Source organism: Girardinichthys multiradiatus, chromosome Y, assembly GCF_021462225.1.
Source record: "Girardinichthys multiradiatus isolate DD_20200921_A chromosome Y, DD_fGirMul_XY1, whole genome shotgun sequence".
NCBI lineage: Eukaryota > Metazoa > Chordata > Actinopteri > Cyprinodontiformes > Goodeidae > Girardinichthys > Girardinichthys multiradiatus.
In genome coordinates, this window is record NC_061818.1 from 16024632 (window position 1) to 16044656 (window position 20025).

A 20025-nucleotide genomic window follows, 5' to 3' on the forward strand; every position below is an offset into this window, starting at 1 on the left:
AGATTTTTTCCTGGTAGTGATGGAGATTTTTGCCAGGTTCTGATGGAGTTTGGACCCAGTCTTCGTAGAAGGTTCCTCCTGATTCTTAAAGCAATTTGGACCTGGTTCTGGTGGAGGGTCCCTAACTGGTTCCGATGGAGTTTGGGTCTGGTTCTTATGGAGATTTTTTCCAGGTTCCGATGGATTTTGGAACTGGTTCTGAAAGAGGTTTCTTTCTGGTTTTGATTTAATTTGGACCTGGTTCTGATGGCGGTTGCTAACTGGTTCTGATGAAGAATTCTTCTTGGTTCTGATGGAGTTTGGGTCTGGTTCTGATGAATGTTGGACCTGGTTCTGTTGGAGTTTTCTTCCTAGATCTGATAGGTTTCACCTGGTTCTGATAGACTTTGGACCTGGTTCAGATGGAGGTTTGTACATGGTTTTGATGAAGATTTGTAACAGATTCTAATGGAATTTGGACCTTGTTCTTATAGAGGTTTCTTCCTGGTTCTGATGGAGTTTGGATCTGGTTCTGATGGATGTTTCTCCTTGGCTCTGATAGAATTTGGACCTGGTTCAGATGGAGGTTTGTACATGGTTTTGATGAAGATTTGTAACAGGTTCTAATGGAGTTTGGACCTTGTTCTTATAGAGGTTTCGTCCTGGTTCTGATGGACTTCTGAACTGGTTCTGATAGAGGTTTCTTTCAGGCTCTGACAGATTTTGGACCTGGTTCTGCTGGAAGGTTCCTAACTGGTTCTGATGGAGATTTCCTCTTGGTTCTGACAGAGTTTGTGTCTGGTTCTGATAGAGACTTGTTCCAGGTTCTGATGTGTTAACAGCCTATGTATGCAAAGGTGTATGAAATTGCCTTTTAAATTTAATCACTGTTGTCTAGCTGTTGGAACAGCAGTACATGCTGTTTAAGTACTCAACACAAAATGGCTGCCATGTAATTGCCTCCTATCAAGATGGTCAAAGGGTTAGGGGTCGGGTCAGGTTTAGGCCATAGAAATGAATGAAAATCAATGAAAGTCAATGAAAACTTCTCACAAAGAGAGTAAAACAGGGATGTGTGTGTGTGTGCGCGCGCCAGGGCTCTTGTTTGTGTCTGAGTAGGAGACAGGGAGAGAAGAAAGACAGAATCACATCCAGACATATACAGTAGGAGATACACAGAGCTATAAATAGAACAGTGAGGAATGAATCAGCCAATCAGCAAAGAGCGTCAGTGTAACTTGACACCTGCTGTTTCTCACTCACGCAGCACCTCTCTCTCTGTCTCCCCTGGTCTAGGCTTTATAACATGGAGGCACATGCTCCCAAACTACTGGCCATAACTCGGAAACCGTAGGGGCTATCGACGTCACTCTTGGACCGTTTTTCTCAGAACGGACAGGGGAACGAGAATGTTACCACTTTTTTATTGAAAATATAATATTAAAAGGCACAACATTAGGTGAAAAGAAAGGGGAAAAATTGAGAAAAACACAAAAATGCCTGAACATGCTCTTGAACAACATCTAATAACTCAGAAACTATATGGGCTATCGATTTGATTCATGCACCGTATGAATCAGCAGGCCTTGCTAAACAATTATGGAGCTTCTCAAGTTTCTACAAAAAGCTGTCTGGGAGGTGTGACCCTGTGAAAAAGTGGATCATTTTAACCATTTTTAATTCAGGTGAAGGTGAATTTTTCACTCTCAAACAAACCTACTTCATGAGAAAACAATAAAAGATATCCAAAACCTTTTTGGACCGTATGTATAAGCAGGGATCGGTGAACAATCCTGGAGATTTTCGTGTGTCTACATAAATCCGTGTAGGAGATATGACAGTGTAGAAAAGTGGATCATTTAGAAATCTTTCAATTTTAAGCGATTTTGGGAAGGACAGATTTGGTACTCCTAAACAAACCTTTTTTATGACAAAACGATAAAAGGTATCAAAAAAATTCTTTCAGTGTGAGCGCCAGCAAGGTCTGAAGATAAATCTCCACAAGGCTCATGTCTCTACCTCGCACGGTTTACGAGAGGAAATCTGTTAGTCCCACATCAATGAGGGTGATATTGTCTTAATCGCGAAAGAGCATTCTACGTTTTGATGTATAATTTGTATAGGTAGAATGAAAATTGTGAAGTGAATTGTGAGTGAAGAGAATTTGTTCATTCTTTTTCAGGTTATCCAGAAACCTAGAGTGTACACTCTAGCGATACGAACATTCCGTCATTGGATTACATTATAAAACTGAAAATCTAAAAAAATTGTAATAAAGTTTGAATCCAAATTGTAGAAAAACTGTAAAAGATATCAAAAAGTTGAATGATACAGTAATAACAGAGGGTTGCGAAAGCATTTTAAAAGTTGAATGGTGTTTCTAGCTGAAAGTATGCGGAAGTAGTTAAATGGCAAAAACAGTGAAGTTTTAGCAGAATTTTTGCCGTTTTCCATTCATTTCAATGGGAGCAAAAAATCTATAAAAAGCTGAATATTTTAAAAAGTATAAAGAGTATAAATACCAAAAATCGCAGCCAGAATGTCCTAAATAAGCAGAAGTTGAATGGCAGAAATAGCACAAAGTATGTAGGCCAAGTAGCGAATCAAAAAGTGTACGGAAGAAACCAGAATAAGAAGAACAATAAAGAATAAAGAGAAACAGGATCTCAATAGTGTGAATGCCTTCAGCATAAAGCAGAAATTAAAAATGTCTTGTTCTGCAGAAGCTATGTGACCTCATGGGGGATACAAGCTGGCCTGGGCTAATGTTAGATTCTCACAGTATGATGATATTGAGTAAAAATACTACATGATGGTCTAGGTTTATTTGGACAGGAGTAAAGCAAGAAGTAATTCAGGAAACAGGTAGGCAACAATTACTCTTTCTGCTGCTAAAATGTATTAACTTATTGACCATTACTTTTATAATAAGGTTATCCATAAAAATTTAAGTTTTATCTTGACTTTCCTACATAGACTTAAGCAAAAAGTAGTAGTTTTAACAAGAGTATGTTTACAGCAGAATATTACCACTCGAAATATTTCCAAACAACCGAATCTGCCTTCCGAGAGATAGGTGTAGTAGATGTCTGTCAGCCAGCTGACCTCAGCCAATTCCAACCTGTTGCTCCATTGATTGGTGCATCTCTGGTCAGAATGCTATCAATTTAAATCTTAGCAGTTTTGAACCAGTTAACTAACATTTTTAATTCTTGGCGTGATTTCTACAGATAGCCAACTCATGTCTATATGCAAGTAGCTTTATGACTAAGGGTTTCAATTTTTCAAAAACTCTCCTTTCAATTTGCCAAACATACATATATTTAAAAGTAACATCACTTTTCATAAAACTGTGTGCAAACATGCAGTACCTTCATTCTTTTCAATGCATCCTTTACTAATACCAAGAGCAGAAACGACAGTGCTGGCAATGAATGTAAGAGGAAAATCACCAGCTCTGCAATGAGCAACATAAACTGTATTTGATGTACATAACACACACACACACACCATACCTGCTTCTCTGTTTTCTTCAAGGAGAGATTGGTCCAACAGGAAAAACACGACCCATAAAAACAAGAAACTGCTGCCATGTGACAAATGGTCTATCAGGAGAGGCCTTTTATTCCAAATATGGAACCACCATAGTTCTTCCCTCACACAAACACTCAGGCCATTTTAGCCACCAGGGTAAACAGTGCTCTCTCATCCCTCTGTAAAGGTCACACAACTTCACCATTCCCACAGAGAATACTAATACAAACGCAAGTTGCGTTTGCTCTCACAGCAATAACGGCGTAATGATCCACATGCAATCAAAAGCCCATCACCACCTAACCCGCACGGTGCTGCAACAACAGCCCGAGCACAAACCAAAACACACCTATTTGTGCCTGAAAAAGGACGGACAGACGCTGCTTGTGCAGGAAACTGCCAAGTAATTTTCCGCTGCAGTGACTGGCAATCCTTTACGTGGTCTGTTTACATAAAACTTATGCTCCCCGCATAGAAAGCCACGAAACTGTGCAGAATTTTGCGCAGTCATTCTTTACCATCCACGCTTTCAAAGACTAACGTTGGTAAATCGAGCACTTACTGTGGTGTGGGTGTAGGTTAATGGCCGATGACAGAAATTTCCCAGAGTGGAGAGGCGGCGGGTGGCTCGCGCCCAGGTGCCCGGGCGAGTGAGGGATCCTACCGGCCGCCGCCGCTGCTCTGATTCGGTGAGACTCCATGGCGAGCCCCGCCAACAGCGGCGGGGGTACGTGGACGGATCGAGGAGGACCAAAATCTCTGCCATCCATTATCCACAAATGGGAAAGCTGTTACAGAAAAATGCGTCCGTTCTAATAGATCCCGGGGAAAAAAGCCAATTCTGGCTATAATAGTGTCTTTAGTTTCCCAGGCGATTCGGACTCCTTCTCAGCCATACTGCTGACCTATAAAACACAACAAGACAAACATCACTCGATGCAGAATCCAACAGCAGACCAAACTGTGGTTTAGTTTCGGGATTTCGCTCTTTTCCAGCGAAAAGGCGGCCCACAGCACCAATGACGCAGTTTAAAAAAAACACTTCAAAAACTACATTAACATTAAAAGCTGGGCTAAAGCATGACCAAACGAGCTGATCCGCCTGTATTCTAATTCCAGATTATAATAGGAGTTAAACTTTATATATATATAGATATATATATATCTATGTATATGTATATGTATAATTTAATGTTTAATTGCGTGAGCGGTCCTCCTTCCCCCACCCCGCTGCACACAGTCTTTCAAGCCGCCCTGGAGCTCTGCAGGAGCGGTCAGCTGCTCGGCGATCGTCGCGAAAACGCCACCGGATCCCGCTATAGAAACGCAAAACGTCCCTTTTATTTTATTTTTTTAAACAAATAACCTCTTTTACATTTATCCGACGGTCCAGCTGCTTTCACTGCTATCTTGGCGAGGTGAATGTAAACCAATAGCCTCTCCATAAATACTAAAGGGCGCATCAAATATAAATTTCAAGCGGTTTAAAAATAAATAAGGTTGAAAAAGAAGCATGCATCATTAATCAGCCAGGGGTTAGCGGTGTTTTGTTGCCCACGCATGTAAATTTAGTACGGGTTGCTTGACCATTGGACATAGGTGCTGGCCAGAACCTAACCAAATAACATTTACCAGCTGAAATCTTACTAAATGTCCACATTAGTAACACTTTTTTATGTCTAGTGTGAAGCGCCACAAGGACGCCGATAATGTAGTTTAAAGATATATATATATATATATAAATAACCAAATGATTGGATCTGAACTGCTTAAACTGCTTTTCCTATAATAGCTACAGCATTCTGTCTTAGTTACAAATAAACAAAATGACTAGAATATATAAGTTAGTTAGAAAGAAGCTGCTTTCTTTAATCAAACAATAAGCCGGAAAGGTCTCGCCATTTCAAATACCAGTGATTTAAATAAAAGTTAGGATCAAAATCTGTTTGAAAACAAATCTAAATTCACCTTCAAAAGCTGCAGGAAAACAAATTACACCAGCGACTCGTGATATGCAGGCGGGCGGGATCAGAAGAGAGCTTCGCCCAGAAGGTAAGAAAAAAACAATAACCCTAATTTCTCCTTTTTATTAAAACACACTGGGTGCAAACACTCTTGTTAATGATTCCGAACCCGCCTCTGACGGCGGGTTATATTATATCCAACTCGGGTTTGATCCCCGGCATGACGGCGGCGGCAGCGGCCGCAGCAGCAGCGGGCGGAGGAGCTCGGCATTTCAGCCACGTTTCAAACTTTTCACGCTTCCATTAAAGACGCAGAGAAACTTTCTCGGAGGAAACGTCTTGAAAGCGACTGGGGGGGGGGGAGGACAAAAAGTAACAACATTGCCTCCGCGCGTTTTTTAACACCCTAAAATTGGTTTTAAAACACCGACAGCGGTTTTTTACTGGAGAAAGAAAAGCAGAAAAACAAAATAATATATAATAACATTTTAAAAAAACACCCCGAGCGCTGACTTCACTAAAGAGAAATGTCGAGCTTAATAAATGCAAACCTTTCTCAAAATGTATCCAGGCTGCTGTAAAAACTGGAGTAGTCCATTACAGGCTGGTCCGAAGGTAAACTGGAGGAATAACTCGGGGGGAGAGAAAACCCCTGACGTGCTCCTCAGCAATGAAACACAGCATTGTTTTACAAGCCCCGCCTATCTCCCTCACCGCCACACAAACCGTGTACGTTTCAAATACCTCCTCTCTGATTGGCTGAACTGGGTGTCACTCAATGTCGCTGGCGCATTGAAAAAAAAAAAAAAAACGCACTCTGGCTGTTCGCCAGCACTATAAAACCAATTATGGAGCAAGGAGGCAGAGCAGTTTCAAGGTCCCCTCTCCCTTCATGACTGAACGATCAAAACAAGGAGAGGGGCTAGTTTTTAGAGGGGCGGGTGTGTGTGTTTAGATATGGAGGGCGGTGGGGAGGCTTTACAGTGGACCTCTGTTCTCATCAGGAAAAGAGAGTGAATAATTAATAATTAACCCCAGTAATGAATGACGTTCTTTGCTTGTCATTTCCTTTTAGAAGAAATCACATCGACATAAAGGTAATCTTTTGCTTTTTAAGCGTCTTCTAGTGCCTTGAGACAACATGTGTTGTGAATTGGCATATAAATAAAACTGAATTGAATTAAATATAGCTCACTGGGCAACATTTAAACAGTTTTCACGTTCAATAGCAATGTCCACACCTAAAATTCTGCTGCCCCCCTATAGTTCCCACCAGTGGGGGTTTATGATAAAGGGGGTGCAGCTCTGCACCCAGGGTGTCCTTCCCTTATAGTGTAGCGCCAATGCTTCAAAAACAAAAGGATTTTTGTATGTCTACTGTTAGAGAATATGAACGAGCACAGTGGGTGGGTCATGGAGCTGGCCATGCTAAAGACTGGTGCTGATCTACAGAACTATTTCACTTTAATCAAGGAATCTGACATAGTTGATGACCTGTACTCAGGAATCTATGTAGACTGGAGCTAGACCATTTTACTCTGAGCAGATATTTTAAATAAAGTGTATAATCTATGAAAATTTGAACCAATTGTGACAATACAGAAAGGGCATTTTTAAAACCAGAGTACCCTGAGAGAATCCTAGCATGCAAGCAAAGAACAGGTAAACCCTACGCAGAAAGACCCCAGGCCGGGATTTGAACCCAGGACCTTCATGCTGCAAGGAAACAGCTCTACCAACTGCCCTACTTTGCATCCAAGCCCCAGACATAACCTCATTATACATAAGAGTAGATCATTTTTATGACTATTGATCACGATGATGTTTCTTCGAATTTAACTTGTTCAAAATGGTTTGTTTACATTTATAAAACGGAAATAGGAAGTGATGTCCTCCTTGTGTTATCCTTGTATCAAAAACAGCCAAGACGTTTTGGTGGTGGCATCGCTGATTCCCTGAACTGGTCTCTCAGCGTGGAATAAAGCATTGCTTTGGGTATGCAAATGTGAAAACCCCATAGGCTGTGGGTGACACAAGGCTGGGCGCCCCCCCGAGTCTTGAGGGGGGAACAAACACACGGACATTTGCATAAGAAGAGGAATAAAAGTGCTGTTGCCTGCTCATTTAGTAGAATTATGTTAAAATTCATGCTGGGGGAGAGAAGGGGTGGAGGCAGCTTTGGGTGTAGTACTGGGGCTCCTAAATCCCCCCTGCATGACCTCGCTGTTAACAGCTCAGATACAGAAGTTTTTTTTTTTCATCCTTACGTTTTCTTTGAACTTCACCGCTCTGCGAAATATTTCTACAAAACGTTGATTAAAAAGGTCCGGGGCGGTTTCAAGCTGCCCACTCCTCTCCTCGCCCCCTTCTGCAGCCTGCCGGTTTCAAGGCGACCCTCTGATAGAAGACAGGAGGCGCTTCGGCACTCAGCAGAGCGGCGGAGGAGAAGCTGTGGAGTTAAGGACGCCAACAGCCGCTTTCTCGTAGAGAAATGCTGCTGGTGAGTTCCGAGCGGAGCACCGATACGAGCTGCAATGGTCACCCCGCTGACCTGTCTGCTCGCTAAACTGATTAGATAAACTTTGATAAAATTTGATAAACTGATTAGATTTGAATCTGTCATTAAGATAATCTAATAAAAAAAGTGCTTATCAGCCCAAGGGAATACACATGTCTGCAAAAACCATTGCCTATAAAGTCATTTCATTTAAGCTTGTGAAGTGTAATTTCACTATGTTAGATCACTCAGGATTAGGGTGTAAAGTACAAAGCAAGGGTTTATCGCTCAACGTGCATACAATAAAGGTGCAGGATAAACTCACTGGCAAATCTGCTCAAGGTTTATAACCAATGAGATGACGCTGGGCATTAGAGCAGACTACGTTTTATTTCACTGACATACAAGGTTGTTCACGGTTTAACTACATGCTCCAATCCTGAAACAAACCATTAGTCACAGCCTAAAATGCTGCTGAGTCAAACATGTCTTTAAACCACACTCCATCAAAACTGGCTTTATTGTGCTAACGCGTGATGGTTCCAGTCTTATCTTCGACTGAACACCATATCTCACATCAACCTTCAGCTCCGCACCCGCTGTTTGGCTTAATTGTGTCCTGTCAGCTGAAGAATCGGGGAAATGATTGGATTTGGCCAACAGACTATTGGATTTTCCCCAGTCGTGTGGATGCATTAACTCACTAGGGACAAATGGCGGGAGACAGCGTTCATTAGGTCAGCCAAGGGGGGCCTCACCTTTTCCCTGGGGATGAAAAATGGTTAATATTATACAAAGATATTCTCTTCCACAGGCACAAGCTTTCATTACACCCTGTAAGAATCTGCAGCTAAAACCTAAGTATATGTTCCCTGTTAAACATACAGTGGCTTCAAAAAGTGCACACCTGATAAAATAATACGAATTAATAAATAAAAAAAAAGAAAATAAGACCATGATAAAAGATTTCAACCTTTATAACTCAGTTGAAAAATATACACGTCCTCGGGACTTGCTGGTATTTGGAACTATTCTGAATTTGGTCAGTTTTGACAAAAGTCCCAGTTGCATCTAAAGAAACTGGACCCCACAGGATTATTCAATTCAGTTTTATTTATATAGCACCAATTCACAACAGTCAGGTTCATACATTCCAATTATTCCTAACTATTGAACAGTGCAGTCAGATTTAGTTATATATTCAAATTGGATAAAAAGTTTTTCTGTCTCAGGAAACCCAGCAGATTGCATCCAGTCAGTAACTTGTAGCATTCACTCCTCCTGGATGAGCATGTAGAGACAGTGGACAGTCACTGGCGTTGACTTTGCAGCAATCCCTCATACTGAGCATGCATGTAGCGACAGTGGAGAGGAAAAACTCCCTTTTAACAGGAAGAAACCTCCAGCAGATCCAGGCTCAGTGTGAGCGGCCATCTGCCACGACCGACTGGGGGTTTGAGAGAACAGCCAACAGTGGCTACTTCCTCGTTTCTTTGTGGGTATGGTGTTCTACAAGGTTTGGAACTATTTTAGTCAGGCTTATAGAAGAAAATGTTTCTGTCCAAACGTTTAGACAATACAAGAGATTGTTGTCAGTTTTAGAACAGCTCCTTCAGTGTTTCTTTCAGCATCTTGGCAGCCTCCCTGACCAGTTTCCATCTTAACTTTTTATCGGTCTTGGAGAAAAGCCCAGTCTTTGCAACATGACTGTTTTCCTATGACCTCCCTGTGCCATGTTATATATTTATATAATGCTATCAGATTGTTTGATTTGATTGTTCCTCCCCCAGACAAGTACCTTTGTACAATAGATACTTTCAGCTCTTTGCAACCTCTCGACAAACTGTGGTTTATTTCTGATTAATGACATTTATTGTAATTAAAAGGGGTGAGCAAAATAAAACTGAAACCTAAAATTAAATCAAAACATGTTGCAATAAAGGTAATTGCATTTCTATTTCTCTTCCATTTATATCTAAATGTACAGAGGTGTGTACATTTTTGAGATCCAGTGTATGCGACCCCTCCCATGTGTTTTCTGCACACACACCAGAGGGTGCCTGCCTGCCCTCAGGGCTAAATTATTCACCATGCCACATCTTGTGTGCTCAATGCAAGCACTGCTGCACTGTCACTGCAGCAACTGGTCCAACATCAACATATGTTTGTGATAAAAAACTAACTACTGTCATGTTTTCAGATTCACCTGTACAAATGCCTAAAGAACCAAATACATATAAAAAAAAATGGCTGACACCATATGACACACCAACCCCCCACTTAATACACACACACATGTAGAGACACAGCTCTCAATCATCAGACAGTGCCTGGCAGGGTTATTATGATGGACCACTTATGTGGAGTAGAGGGGGAGCTTTCTGCTGGAGGACAAGCAGCTGGCTCCAAACAGGCACGCAACTGCATGCAAAGCATTCAGATGACACAACTGATGAGAAAATCTAGTTTCATACATATATTTTTTTTCCCACTTCTGACCATAGTACGTTTTCAAATGACATGGCGTTTTTCGGTGTTTAACAACGTGAAATGCTAAAAACACAGTGAACACTGTTCACGCATAATACCCTGGAAAAAAGGTGCAAAATTACTTTTAATACGTTATTCTACTGCAGCAGCATAACCTCAACCAGAAAAAAGTGGAATAATCCAACCTTTAATTTGACTACATTTATTCAGTGGAGAAGACAAGTGCATGCTAGGAAATAACAGTTGTTTAAAAAACTGGTGGCGCAGGTATTGATACTTCTAACAACCCCTTTAAAATACATCTAACTGAAGCATTTGCTATCATTTATACTTGACTTTTTTAAAGGTGATCAGAACTTAAAATAAACAATGCATGGATTGTAAATATAAAGGGACTTTGAGAAGGAACTCCATTTCTCCTAGCCACTCTTCAAAATTGGAGTTACCTTTCAAGTAAGTTAGACGTGTGTCGTAGCAAATGGCTGCAAAAAAAATGAATCACCTAAACCTACAGTTAGAGCAATAATTAAAGCACCTGTACATGTGATGAACAAGACAGTAAAAGAATATATTTATCGTATAAACACACAGTAAGCAGGATGCTACAGGAGGTAAACAAGTCTCCAAACATCACCAGATGATCTTTACATGTCAACCGGTTGTTTGGGAACTAATGAAAAAACATTTTTTCTGTCCAACTATCACAAACATAAACGTGCAGATTTGTCTGAAACTATGTGCATTAGTTTGATGAGAGTAAGACTGATGAACGCACATTCCAGATCAGTTGGAATAAAACACTGGATAAATAGGGTGGAGGATCCGTCATGCTTTGGGCTTCTTTCTTTTCTAGAGCCCCTGGAATCCTAGTAAGAGAGCATGACATGTTGAAATCTTTGAAATACAACTAACTGACAGCAGGTGTGCCAATAAATACAATTATTTTACAATGTGGGATTTTTTTCCCTTGCTAATTAAAGGTTAGATTTTTCAACATTAAAAATAAAAGTTGAATTTACGCTAACCTTTAGCAGCGATGCCAATAAATTTGGCATCTGTATGCCTCCAGCATGACCATATATGATCTCATATATTATGATTAATGCTGTGGCAGTGAGCGATAATCACACAGTCAATGCATTCGCAGAAAATATATTTCTAAAAGCTCCTGCAGATTTAACCATGCAGCTTTTTCAGTCATAAAAACACATTTTTGGTGGTTGTGCGTGGGCGAGTGGAAGGTAGGGTGGGAGAGTAGGAGGAGAGGTGTTGTTGATTGGTGCGTGTTCGAGCAAGCTTGCAGTGCACAGGCTATGCACTATTTGGTGGTTGCTCCTGACTCATGCGATCAGAGCTCTAAAAACCCATAGCAATTCTTTATTTTTTATTTTTCCTGAGAAAATCAATCAAGGCTCAACACAAGCATAAAGGAACAATATTGCAATGGACACATCCTGCTGGGTAACAGTTCAGCTGGGATATGTCAGAGCCATTAAACCTTCCAGGAGGGGTTTTATGGCTGTGCTGCGGCCAATCCATCATTCATTCCAGGACTGTAGAAGACAGGATGCTTCTTAAACCAGATAGAGTTCATTTAACCAGGGTATGTAGAAAAATAAAACATGGTCAGTTTTTTATAGCTTCACAGCAAATATCTGCTGTGACTCCATCAAAATAATACAGTGACATGCAAAAGTTTTGGCCTTGAACTTTAACCACAGTCCGTGGTAGTTTGCAAAGTGGTATGGATGTACTTTACTTAGTTCCATTCTTGTTCCCATCAACTCTGACCAGCTCCTTTATTCCTGCTAAAGAAAAGCATGCTCACAGCATGATGCTGCCACCCCTATGTTTCAATGTGGACATCCAGGGTTATGTGCAGTGTTCATTCGAAAGCAGTTTGGATGTCACCCTGAACACATCATACCTAGCATGGGTATGATGTGCAGGGTTAGCTTTACACCACACATGGTGTTTTGCACGTAGGCCAAAACAGTTCTATGTTAGTCTCTGATCACAGCACCTTCTTTCCCATGTTCATGACAAACTATCAGTGGAACGTACAATTGTTTACTTTCAACAATGGCTTTCTTTTTGTCATTCATCCACAAAGGCCATATTTGTAGAGTGCACAACTGAGGATTATTCTGTCAACAGACTCTCACGTGCGCTTTGGATTTCTGCAGCTCCTCCAGAGTCACCATAGGCCTCTTACCTGCTTTTCTAATTAATGCTACCATAGTACCACCCATCAGTTTAGGTGGACAGCCATATCTAGGTACATCTGCAGATTTTTAAAGCATAAATACTGCTTTTTAAATTGAATTGAATAAAGTTGTGGAGATGTTTAAAACAGGGTTACGTTAAAAAGCAGTATTTATGTTTAAAAATCTGACCTGCTTTATTTATTTATCTATTTTATTTATTGCTGACCTGTTTGCTTTGTGCATTGCTCCTGATGACTAATGATCCCAGACAAATCTCTGAGGTCTTGACAGAACAGCTTTTTTTAATACTGAGATTAAATTAGGCACAGCAGGATGACTAAGGATTAGGTGACTTCTGAAGGCAGCTGGTTATACTGGATTGTAATTAGGTGTATCAGAGCAAAGGATGCTGAATACATCTACATCTCTTTTATCCTGTAGGCCGTAAAATCCCCCCCAAAACACACTGACCTTTATGGTAGGAATGTGATGAAATGCAGAAATGTTCAAGGGGTATGAATACTTTTGCAACATATTGTAATCATGGAGTTCAAATACTCTATCGGTGAGAATGCCACCCTCTGCTGGATGCGTTTTAGAAAATAAGATCTGCACCATTATTAGTGTGATCTGTTATTCTCATTCGGCCTCCTTTCATCAGCAGTGGTAGCCCTCTTTTTGCCTTTCACCCACTTTTCCTGAAAGGCAAATGAATGTGATGCAACATCCCCACCTGTCGGAGAACTACTAGAACTACATGCTGTTAGAAAATAAAGGAATGCAGGAGCTGGCTGACTATTTTTGCAGTTTTTTACTCTGCAGAGAGACTAACAGAGCTGCTTTGAAGCTGCTTTAATAAAAGAGTACAGTGAGCCCTCTTGTGTCGTTTCTCGAGGGGGGAGAGGCGTTTTCTAAAGAGAGTAGATAAGTGCGTCACTGACGTGCACCTGTCTGTTTTGCTGGCGCTGCAGTGAAAGGATATCAGAAGGAAGCAGTCTCAGCAGAAAGTGGCGCTCGGGTGGGATGGAGGGGGAATAAATCTCAGATATCAGACAGCCATGCGGGTGCTACCAGCTCCTGTGTTTCTTGGTGCATACCTAAGTTAATTTGTATCACTCGCGTTGGATCCACCTGGGACAGGCTGATTCATGGAAATAGAAGAGAACATTGGATGTTTGGTGTCATGCACATACATGAGAATAAGCAGCCGCTCCCTTCAGCATTATGCATCTCGGCAGTTTGCTAAGGTGGAGATCTGCCTCAGAGCATGCTTTTCTACACTAGTTCAGTCACCCTCAAAGTGGGATAAACTAGTCCTGTTCTATAGTAGAGCTTTACTGCCATCTACTGTCCAGCTGCTACATTACTAGATTATGACCATTGGCAGAGTTCAAATGACAGGCACAAGTTTTAGTTTTAGACATTGGCACAGGAGGGACTAAGCTCAAAGACTGCATGGTTTAGGTTTTAGTCCTTCAGATGCATCTATTCCAAACTAATAAGATCAAACCCTTAAGTTTGAGTTAAAAAATCCATTTAGTTTAACTAAAAGCCTTTACTGGCATGCAATTGGGAAATTCATACAATTCTGAATTGGCTCAATAATTCCAGCTTTTGTTTTTATATAAGCTTCCTTCAGTGAAGCAACAGTTCAGGTCAAGTAAAAGTTGTGGTCAGATTGCAGTTATTTTAGCATTGTAGCTTAAATTTTGACTATACTAGAAAGTCAGAGGTTTAACAGACTCAACAGAAGACAGTCAGACATGATGTTGGAACACATGTGCACTTTATTGGGATTGTTTAGTCAGTGTACAGGTTGGCCCCACCGGTCTGGCACCCCATGTTACCATCACTTTGAGACCCCTTACCCCACCACCCCAGGAATGAAACCAATGGGGAAGAAGGTCACAATTGGGTTTTGCATAACAAAAAAAAAAAAATTAAACAGGACCAAGATCATTTTAAGGCTGAAAAGTACAAAAACCCAGACATAAATTTACATACAAGCGATACTACCATGTTTAAGTATGCGCCAACCACTGGGCAGCCTTCATAGAGGCAAATACGTGTCTGAACAATGCAGTTAACGAACATTTGGAATGACAAAATGTACATTTTATGCCCCCAGATAAAACTGCAGAACCTTAGGGGTTTCCTTCAAACCTAGCTAAAAAACCTAAACATTACCATCTCCTTCATCGTTCCAGTTTTTTTTTTAAATCCTGAGTCAAGCGCCAAAAATAACTGAAGCCATGCCAATGAGTTGGTCACCTAGGCTCTGTGCCTGAATGTGTATGAGAAATGTGTGGTGTGGTTGTTCTGCACAGAGCTGAAGTTGTTGGGTGTTTGGGGAAGGGGAGGAGGAACAGTCTGTTTAGAAGCATTTACGGTGGACGATGGAGGGGCCAGACTCATCGTACTCCTGCTTGCTGATCCACATCTGCTGGAAGGTGGACAGGGAGGCCAGGATGGAGCCTCCAATCCAGACAGAGTATTTACGCTCTGGTGGGGCAATGATCTGCAACAACATAAAGAAGCAGGTATTAAAGACCACACTCCTAGTGTAGTGTTGTGAATAGAGTCAGGAACCTGCTGAGACAACTCACCTTGATCTTCATGGTGGATGGGGCCAGAGCTGTGATCTCCTTCTGCATCCTGTCAGCAATGCCGGGGTACATGGTGGTACCTCCAGACAGCACGGTGTTGGCGTACAGGTCCTTACGGATGTCGACGTCGCACTTCATGATGCTGTTGTAGGTGGTCTCATGGATTCCGCAGGACTCCATACCTGTGAGCAGATTTATTCTTTAGCAAGTGGTGCAGAACACTTCTAAAGTGCATTTTCTTTGATTACAACTGGTTTAAATTTGTCAACATACCAAGGAAAGAAGGCTGGAAGAGAGCCTCTGGGCAACGGAACCTCTCATTGCCAATGGTGATGACCTGTCCATCAGGGAGCTCGTAGCTCTTCTCCAAGGATGAAGAAGAGGCAGCGGTACCCATCTCCTGCTCGAAGTCCAGGGCGACATAGCACAGCTTCTCCTTGATGTCTCGCACGATTTCCCTTTCAGCTGTGGTGGTGAAGGAGTAGCCACGCTCCGTCAGGATCTTCATGAGGTAGTCTGTCAGGTCACGGCCAGCCAGGTCCAGACGCAGGATGGCATGGGGCAGGGCATAACCCTCATAGATTGGCACTGTGTGGGTCACACCATCACCGGAGTCCATGACGATACCAGTGGTACGACCGGAAGCGTACAGGGACAGCACTGCCTGGATGGCAACGTACATGGCAGGGGTGTTGAAGGTCTCAAACATGATCTGTAAGGACAAGGGAGAGACATGTTAGCATTCATCCATGACATCTCAAGAGGTTGTGGCCACTGCACTCACTACATGCATTAGAGTGAGCTTCAGACTGACGTTAGTAGAAAAAGTGCAGAAACTACATTCCTTCACACTTGTGCATGTCAGACCCATCATGTACTGAGCCATCAGCTCTGCTAAATCTAGTCACAAGTGCAAATGAAAGCACACAAGAGACCTGCTGATGATAGATCATCTTATAGGAGAGAGATCCTAGAGAAGGAGGAATGACGAAGTGAGAATAGGAGCTATATTGAGAGGTTTCAGACATCTTTTTAACTTAAGCTGAATGACATGTACCTGGGTCATCTTCTCCCTGTTGGCTTTGGGGTTCAGGGGAGCCTCTGTCAGCAGGACAGGGTGCTCCTCAGGGGCAACTCTCAGCTCATTGTAGAAGGTGTGATGCCAGATCTTCTCCATGTCATCCCAGTTGGTCACAATACCGTGCTCGATGGGGTACTTCAGGGTCAGGATACCTCTCTTGCTCTGGGCTTCATCACCTACATAGCTGTCCTTCTGGCCCATACCCACCATCACGCCCTGAAAGAAGAGATTAAATTTAAGTATGCATTTACTATACAAACAAATTAGATTAAGGTTTTACATTACTTATATAAAATGCTATATAAACTTGTCATCCAGTTATAAGGGACTGGAAGTTTCCCACAAAAGTCTTCTAATGTGCTCATCACCAACCTGATGCCTTGGGCGACCGACGATGGAGGGGAAGACAGCACGAGGGGCGTCGTCTCCGGCGAATCCGGCTTTGCACATACCGGATCCGTTGTCAACAACCAGTGCGGCGATTTCATCTTCCATGGCTGAACTGTAAAAAAAAAGGGGTGGAAACCCGTTAACACAGCAATTCAAAACCAGTTGGTCTGCAGTCACAAGTCTCACTTCCTGTTATTGACAGGCTATGTGCCAAGGCGTCCGCTAGGGGGAGCTCAAAACCAACATTCCTACCAGTCAGACAAAAGGAAGTGCTGCTGCATTCTGTTGTTACCATATAAGGGCATTGTTCGGTTTTGAGCAGCTTTGCGGCTACTGGCAGTGTGGCACGCGGCCAGAATACGGCAAGAAAAAACGGAACAGTCGACATTACGAGACCCGGTTCCGAGAGACCACTCCCTCGGGTTCACTAAAGATACACTTCTTCACCCCCACCCACTGTTGCTCAACACCCCCACCCGTGTCGGAAATCTTTGCTTCAATATCACTGCGTCATAGTTCTGACCCGACTCAATTCAGACAGGCCCATCTGGCTCGACCATGTGCATATTTAAATGTACATTAAGAGGCATTATAAAAAACTAAAAGAGTTGCATGATATACTTCTGGCTCACAAATCGTCACAAGGGCAAGACAAACTCACCATTTCCTGAAAGCCACACCTTAACTAGCTGAGGGTGATTAGTCATTGGCCATTTTCCTTTCCTTCATTAACTGTCAAAGCAACGATCATAACGGTTTAGTCATTTAACGACCGTCTTAAAGTTAGGCCCAGTGGTCTTCGCTGTCACTGTACTACAAGAACTGATCTAAAGTTACAAGATGATACTAAAATAAGTTGCATTTATTGTATGAGAGGCAGCCGTTAATGATTCAAATCTGAAGGGCGTGTTAGCATGATGTGGCTAAGCTCTAAAGCTAAAGTAGGTCACACCCCGCTAGATCAGGCGCACAAAGGGAGCAGCCCTGATCCAGACGAGCCCAAAGCAGAAGTGCTAAACCTAAGGAATACATTCCATACTACAGCACACGTTTAATACTTGCATCAAGCCATCCACAAGCGGTAGTTTTAACTAGGAAGTATTTAGAAATCAATAAGCCGGCTCCAATTAAAGCATCCAAGAGTTAACGCCTTTCTCATTTTCCAGTCATAAAAACCACCATATACGAGCTCCAACAATAAATTTAGCCAAAAGTGATTTCTCATTTGCGATTTTTACAAATTCAAATAGTTTTATTCGACTAGACAAAGAACTTCGTGGCCCTTCCCACATTAATCCGGAAAAATTAAATAAATCCAACTCAATAATACAAAAATAGCCGCAATGTTTACATTTCAAAGCCTTCTAACATTTGAATTCTGTAAAGTACAGTTCCTGTCAGCTTACCTTTGGGTGTGGGGGGACTTTTCGCTTTAAGGGAACCGGTTTCAGGCAAATGATATCCCGCACAAATTGTACGTGTGACGGCGCCGAGAGTGAATCCGTTAGCTGTGGGCGCTCCGCTTTTATACCGCTCCAGCTGTCCGGCTCTAGCCATAAAAGGTAAACTTTCGGAATGGCGCCTCTGATTGGCCGAGCGTCATGCATTGAGGCACGTCGCGTGCGCGCCTTTGCCTGTGCGCTGAGGGGAGCGCTCGCGAGGCGGAGAGGAGAGGGAGGCGATAGTAGCAAAGGATTGGAGAAAATAAAAGGGAAGGGATTGATGTGGTGAGGCCTAGAAGGTCTAATCCCGAGATATAACGTTATATTCAGCTATATGCATGTGTAGGGTTAGATACCTGTCAAATAAATGCTCCATGCACCTGCTCTAAGCAGTTAGGCAAGTATTTTAGTGACAATAATTAGAACTAAGCATCAAAGGGCTCCTCCCCATGAAGGCAGCCAAGGCCTAGGTCTTGCATCTGAAATCACTCCCATTCTCTTCCGTGAAATAAATTCACATTATTTAATCGTTTTAGTTATAACACTGGTTGTAATTAACTGGATGTGATACTGATGTTGCTGTTCACTTTATGTCCTCAGCAGATCCCAAATCATACATGACAAACAGGAGTCAGATAGCAGGGACAGAGGTAAGAGGCAATGAATGAGGAATGACCACTCCGTCTTTGGCAACACCCTTTAAATTTATTGATCAGTCTTTTGTAGGGTTGATTATTAGTTAATCTGAAAGATCATTTTGGTGTATAAATGCCACTACCCTTTTGGTGTCTGAAATGCCATAAATTGATAAAGATGTCATCATGCAGGATAAATGGTTGTAGTGCACCTGTAATGATGTTGGGTGCATGTCTAGCATGTTTCAACTTGATCACTCCCATGCAGGAGAGAGCATGAATCATCTACACTAACAGGTTTAGTGTCATTACTTTATATTTTTTCTCATATAAAAGTTTAAATCGTACGTTTTGTGATGATTTTCAAATCTTTAAACATGACAGTGTGTCAAATGACCGAGAGGCCATTTAAAAGTGTCTACACTGAGACATGTAGCAACTCCTCTTCCTCCTGCACCACTTCCCCTTCCTCATTTAGTTGTGATCACTCTAGCTTTTTTGTTCTTGGCTTCTCTTCCTGGATTTCATTCATGCAGTTCCTTTGACTTTAAATGGACATCGTCTTTTATCCCTGCATTTCCACACAGTTTTAATTCTGTATGACAGAAAAACTGCTATAATGACATAAACATGGATTGGCTAAGAAATATTTAATCCTGCGTCAAGGGCATGGCTCTGCATTTATACTTTGTGTGTATATGTCTACATGTTTTAACATACATGAATGAATCAGGTTATCATTTCAGAGCATGACAAACATTCAAACCACATACAGTAAAATGGAATTTCATGTTTGTTTCTGTCTTCAGAAAGCTTAGGTAAGCAGGGCTTTAGGTGTGTTTATGTGTTAACTGGTTTATAGTTGTACGTGTGAGGTCTCTGGTTAAGTACTGTGTTGCCAACACTCTTCACTGGGAATCTGTGCTTGCCAAGTGCTTGGAATACTGTCCTGGAAAGATTCCCTCTCATGTATCACAACAGTGTGCGTTTGTGCTTACGCCCTGGCTGCCAGCTAAATGCAGGCTCTCTGAACCTGAGCCTTACAGTCAATGTCTTTTCTGCTTTAAAATAATCTTTCTTGGAATTTGTCATCCTGACAGGAACTCATTTACAGTCACGTGAAGTGTTGCATATAATCACCATTACCACAATTATATGTTGTCTAAATAGATCATTTGTAAAATTGTGAGATTCTTTAAT

General features: G+C 41.9%; 2 protein-coding genes across 2 annotated transcripts in view; both read right to left on the reverse strand.

Moving 5' to 3' along the window:
- Nucleotides 1–6173, reverse strand: part of LOC124864646 (trinucleotide repeat-containing gene 18 protein-like) — an 81336-nt gene extending 75163 nt beyond the window's left edge. Inside the window, exons 1-2 of the mRNA XM_047359505.1 lie at nucleotides 6029–6173; nucleotides 4076–4418 (exon numbers count right to left, since the gene is read on the reverse strand). Of these exons, the coding sequence (XP_047215461.1) occupies nucleotides 4076–4283 (208 nt within the window). The 5' untranslated portion in view covers nucleotides 4284–4418; nucleotides 6029–6173. The remainder of the gene's footprint in view (nucleotides 1–4075; nucleotides 4419–6028) is intronic.
- Nucleotides 6174–14440: 8267 nt separating this feature from the next.
- Nucleotides 14441–18311, reverse strand: LOC124863674 (actin, cytoplasmic 1). The gene is made up of 6 exons (XM_047358105.1): nucleotides 18155–18311; nucleotides 16731–16860; nucleotides 16335–16574; nucleotides 15551–15989; nucleotides 15278–15459; nucleotides 14441–15189 (listed from the first exon to the last, which is right to left on the reverse strand). The coding sequence occupies exons 2-6, from the start codon at nucleotides 16851–16853 to the stop codon at nucleotides 15046–15048; spliced, it is 1128 nt and encodes a 375-aa protein (XP_047214061.1). The 5' UTR covers nucleotides 16854–16860; nucleotides 18155–18311; the 3' UTR covers nucleotides 14441–15045.
- Nucleotides 18312–20025: the final 1714 nt, after the last annotated feature.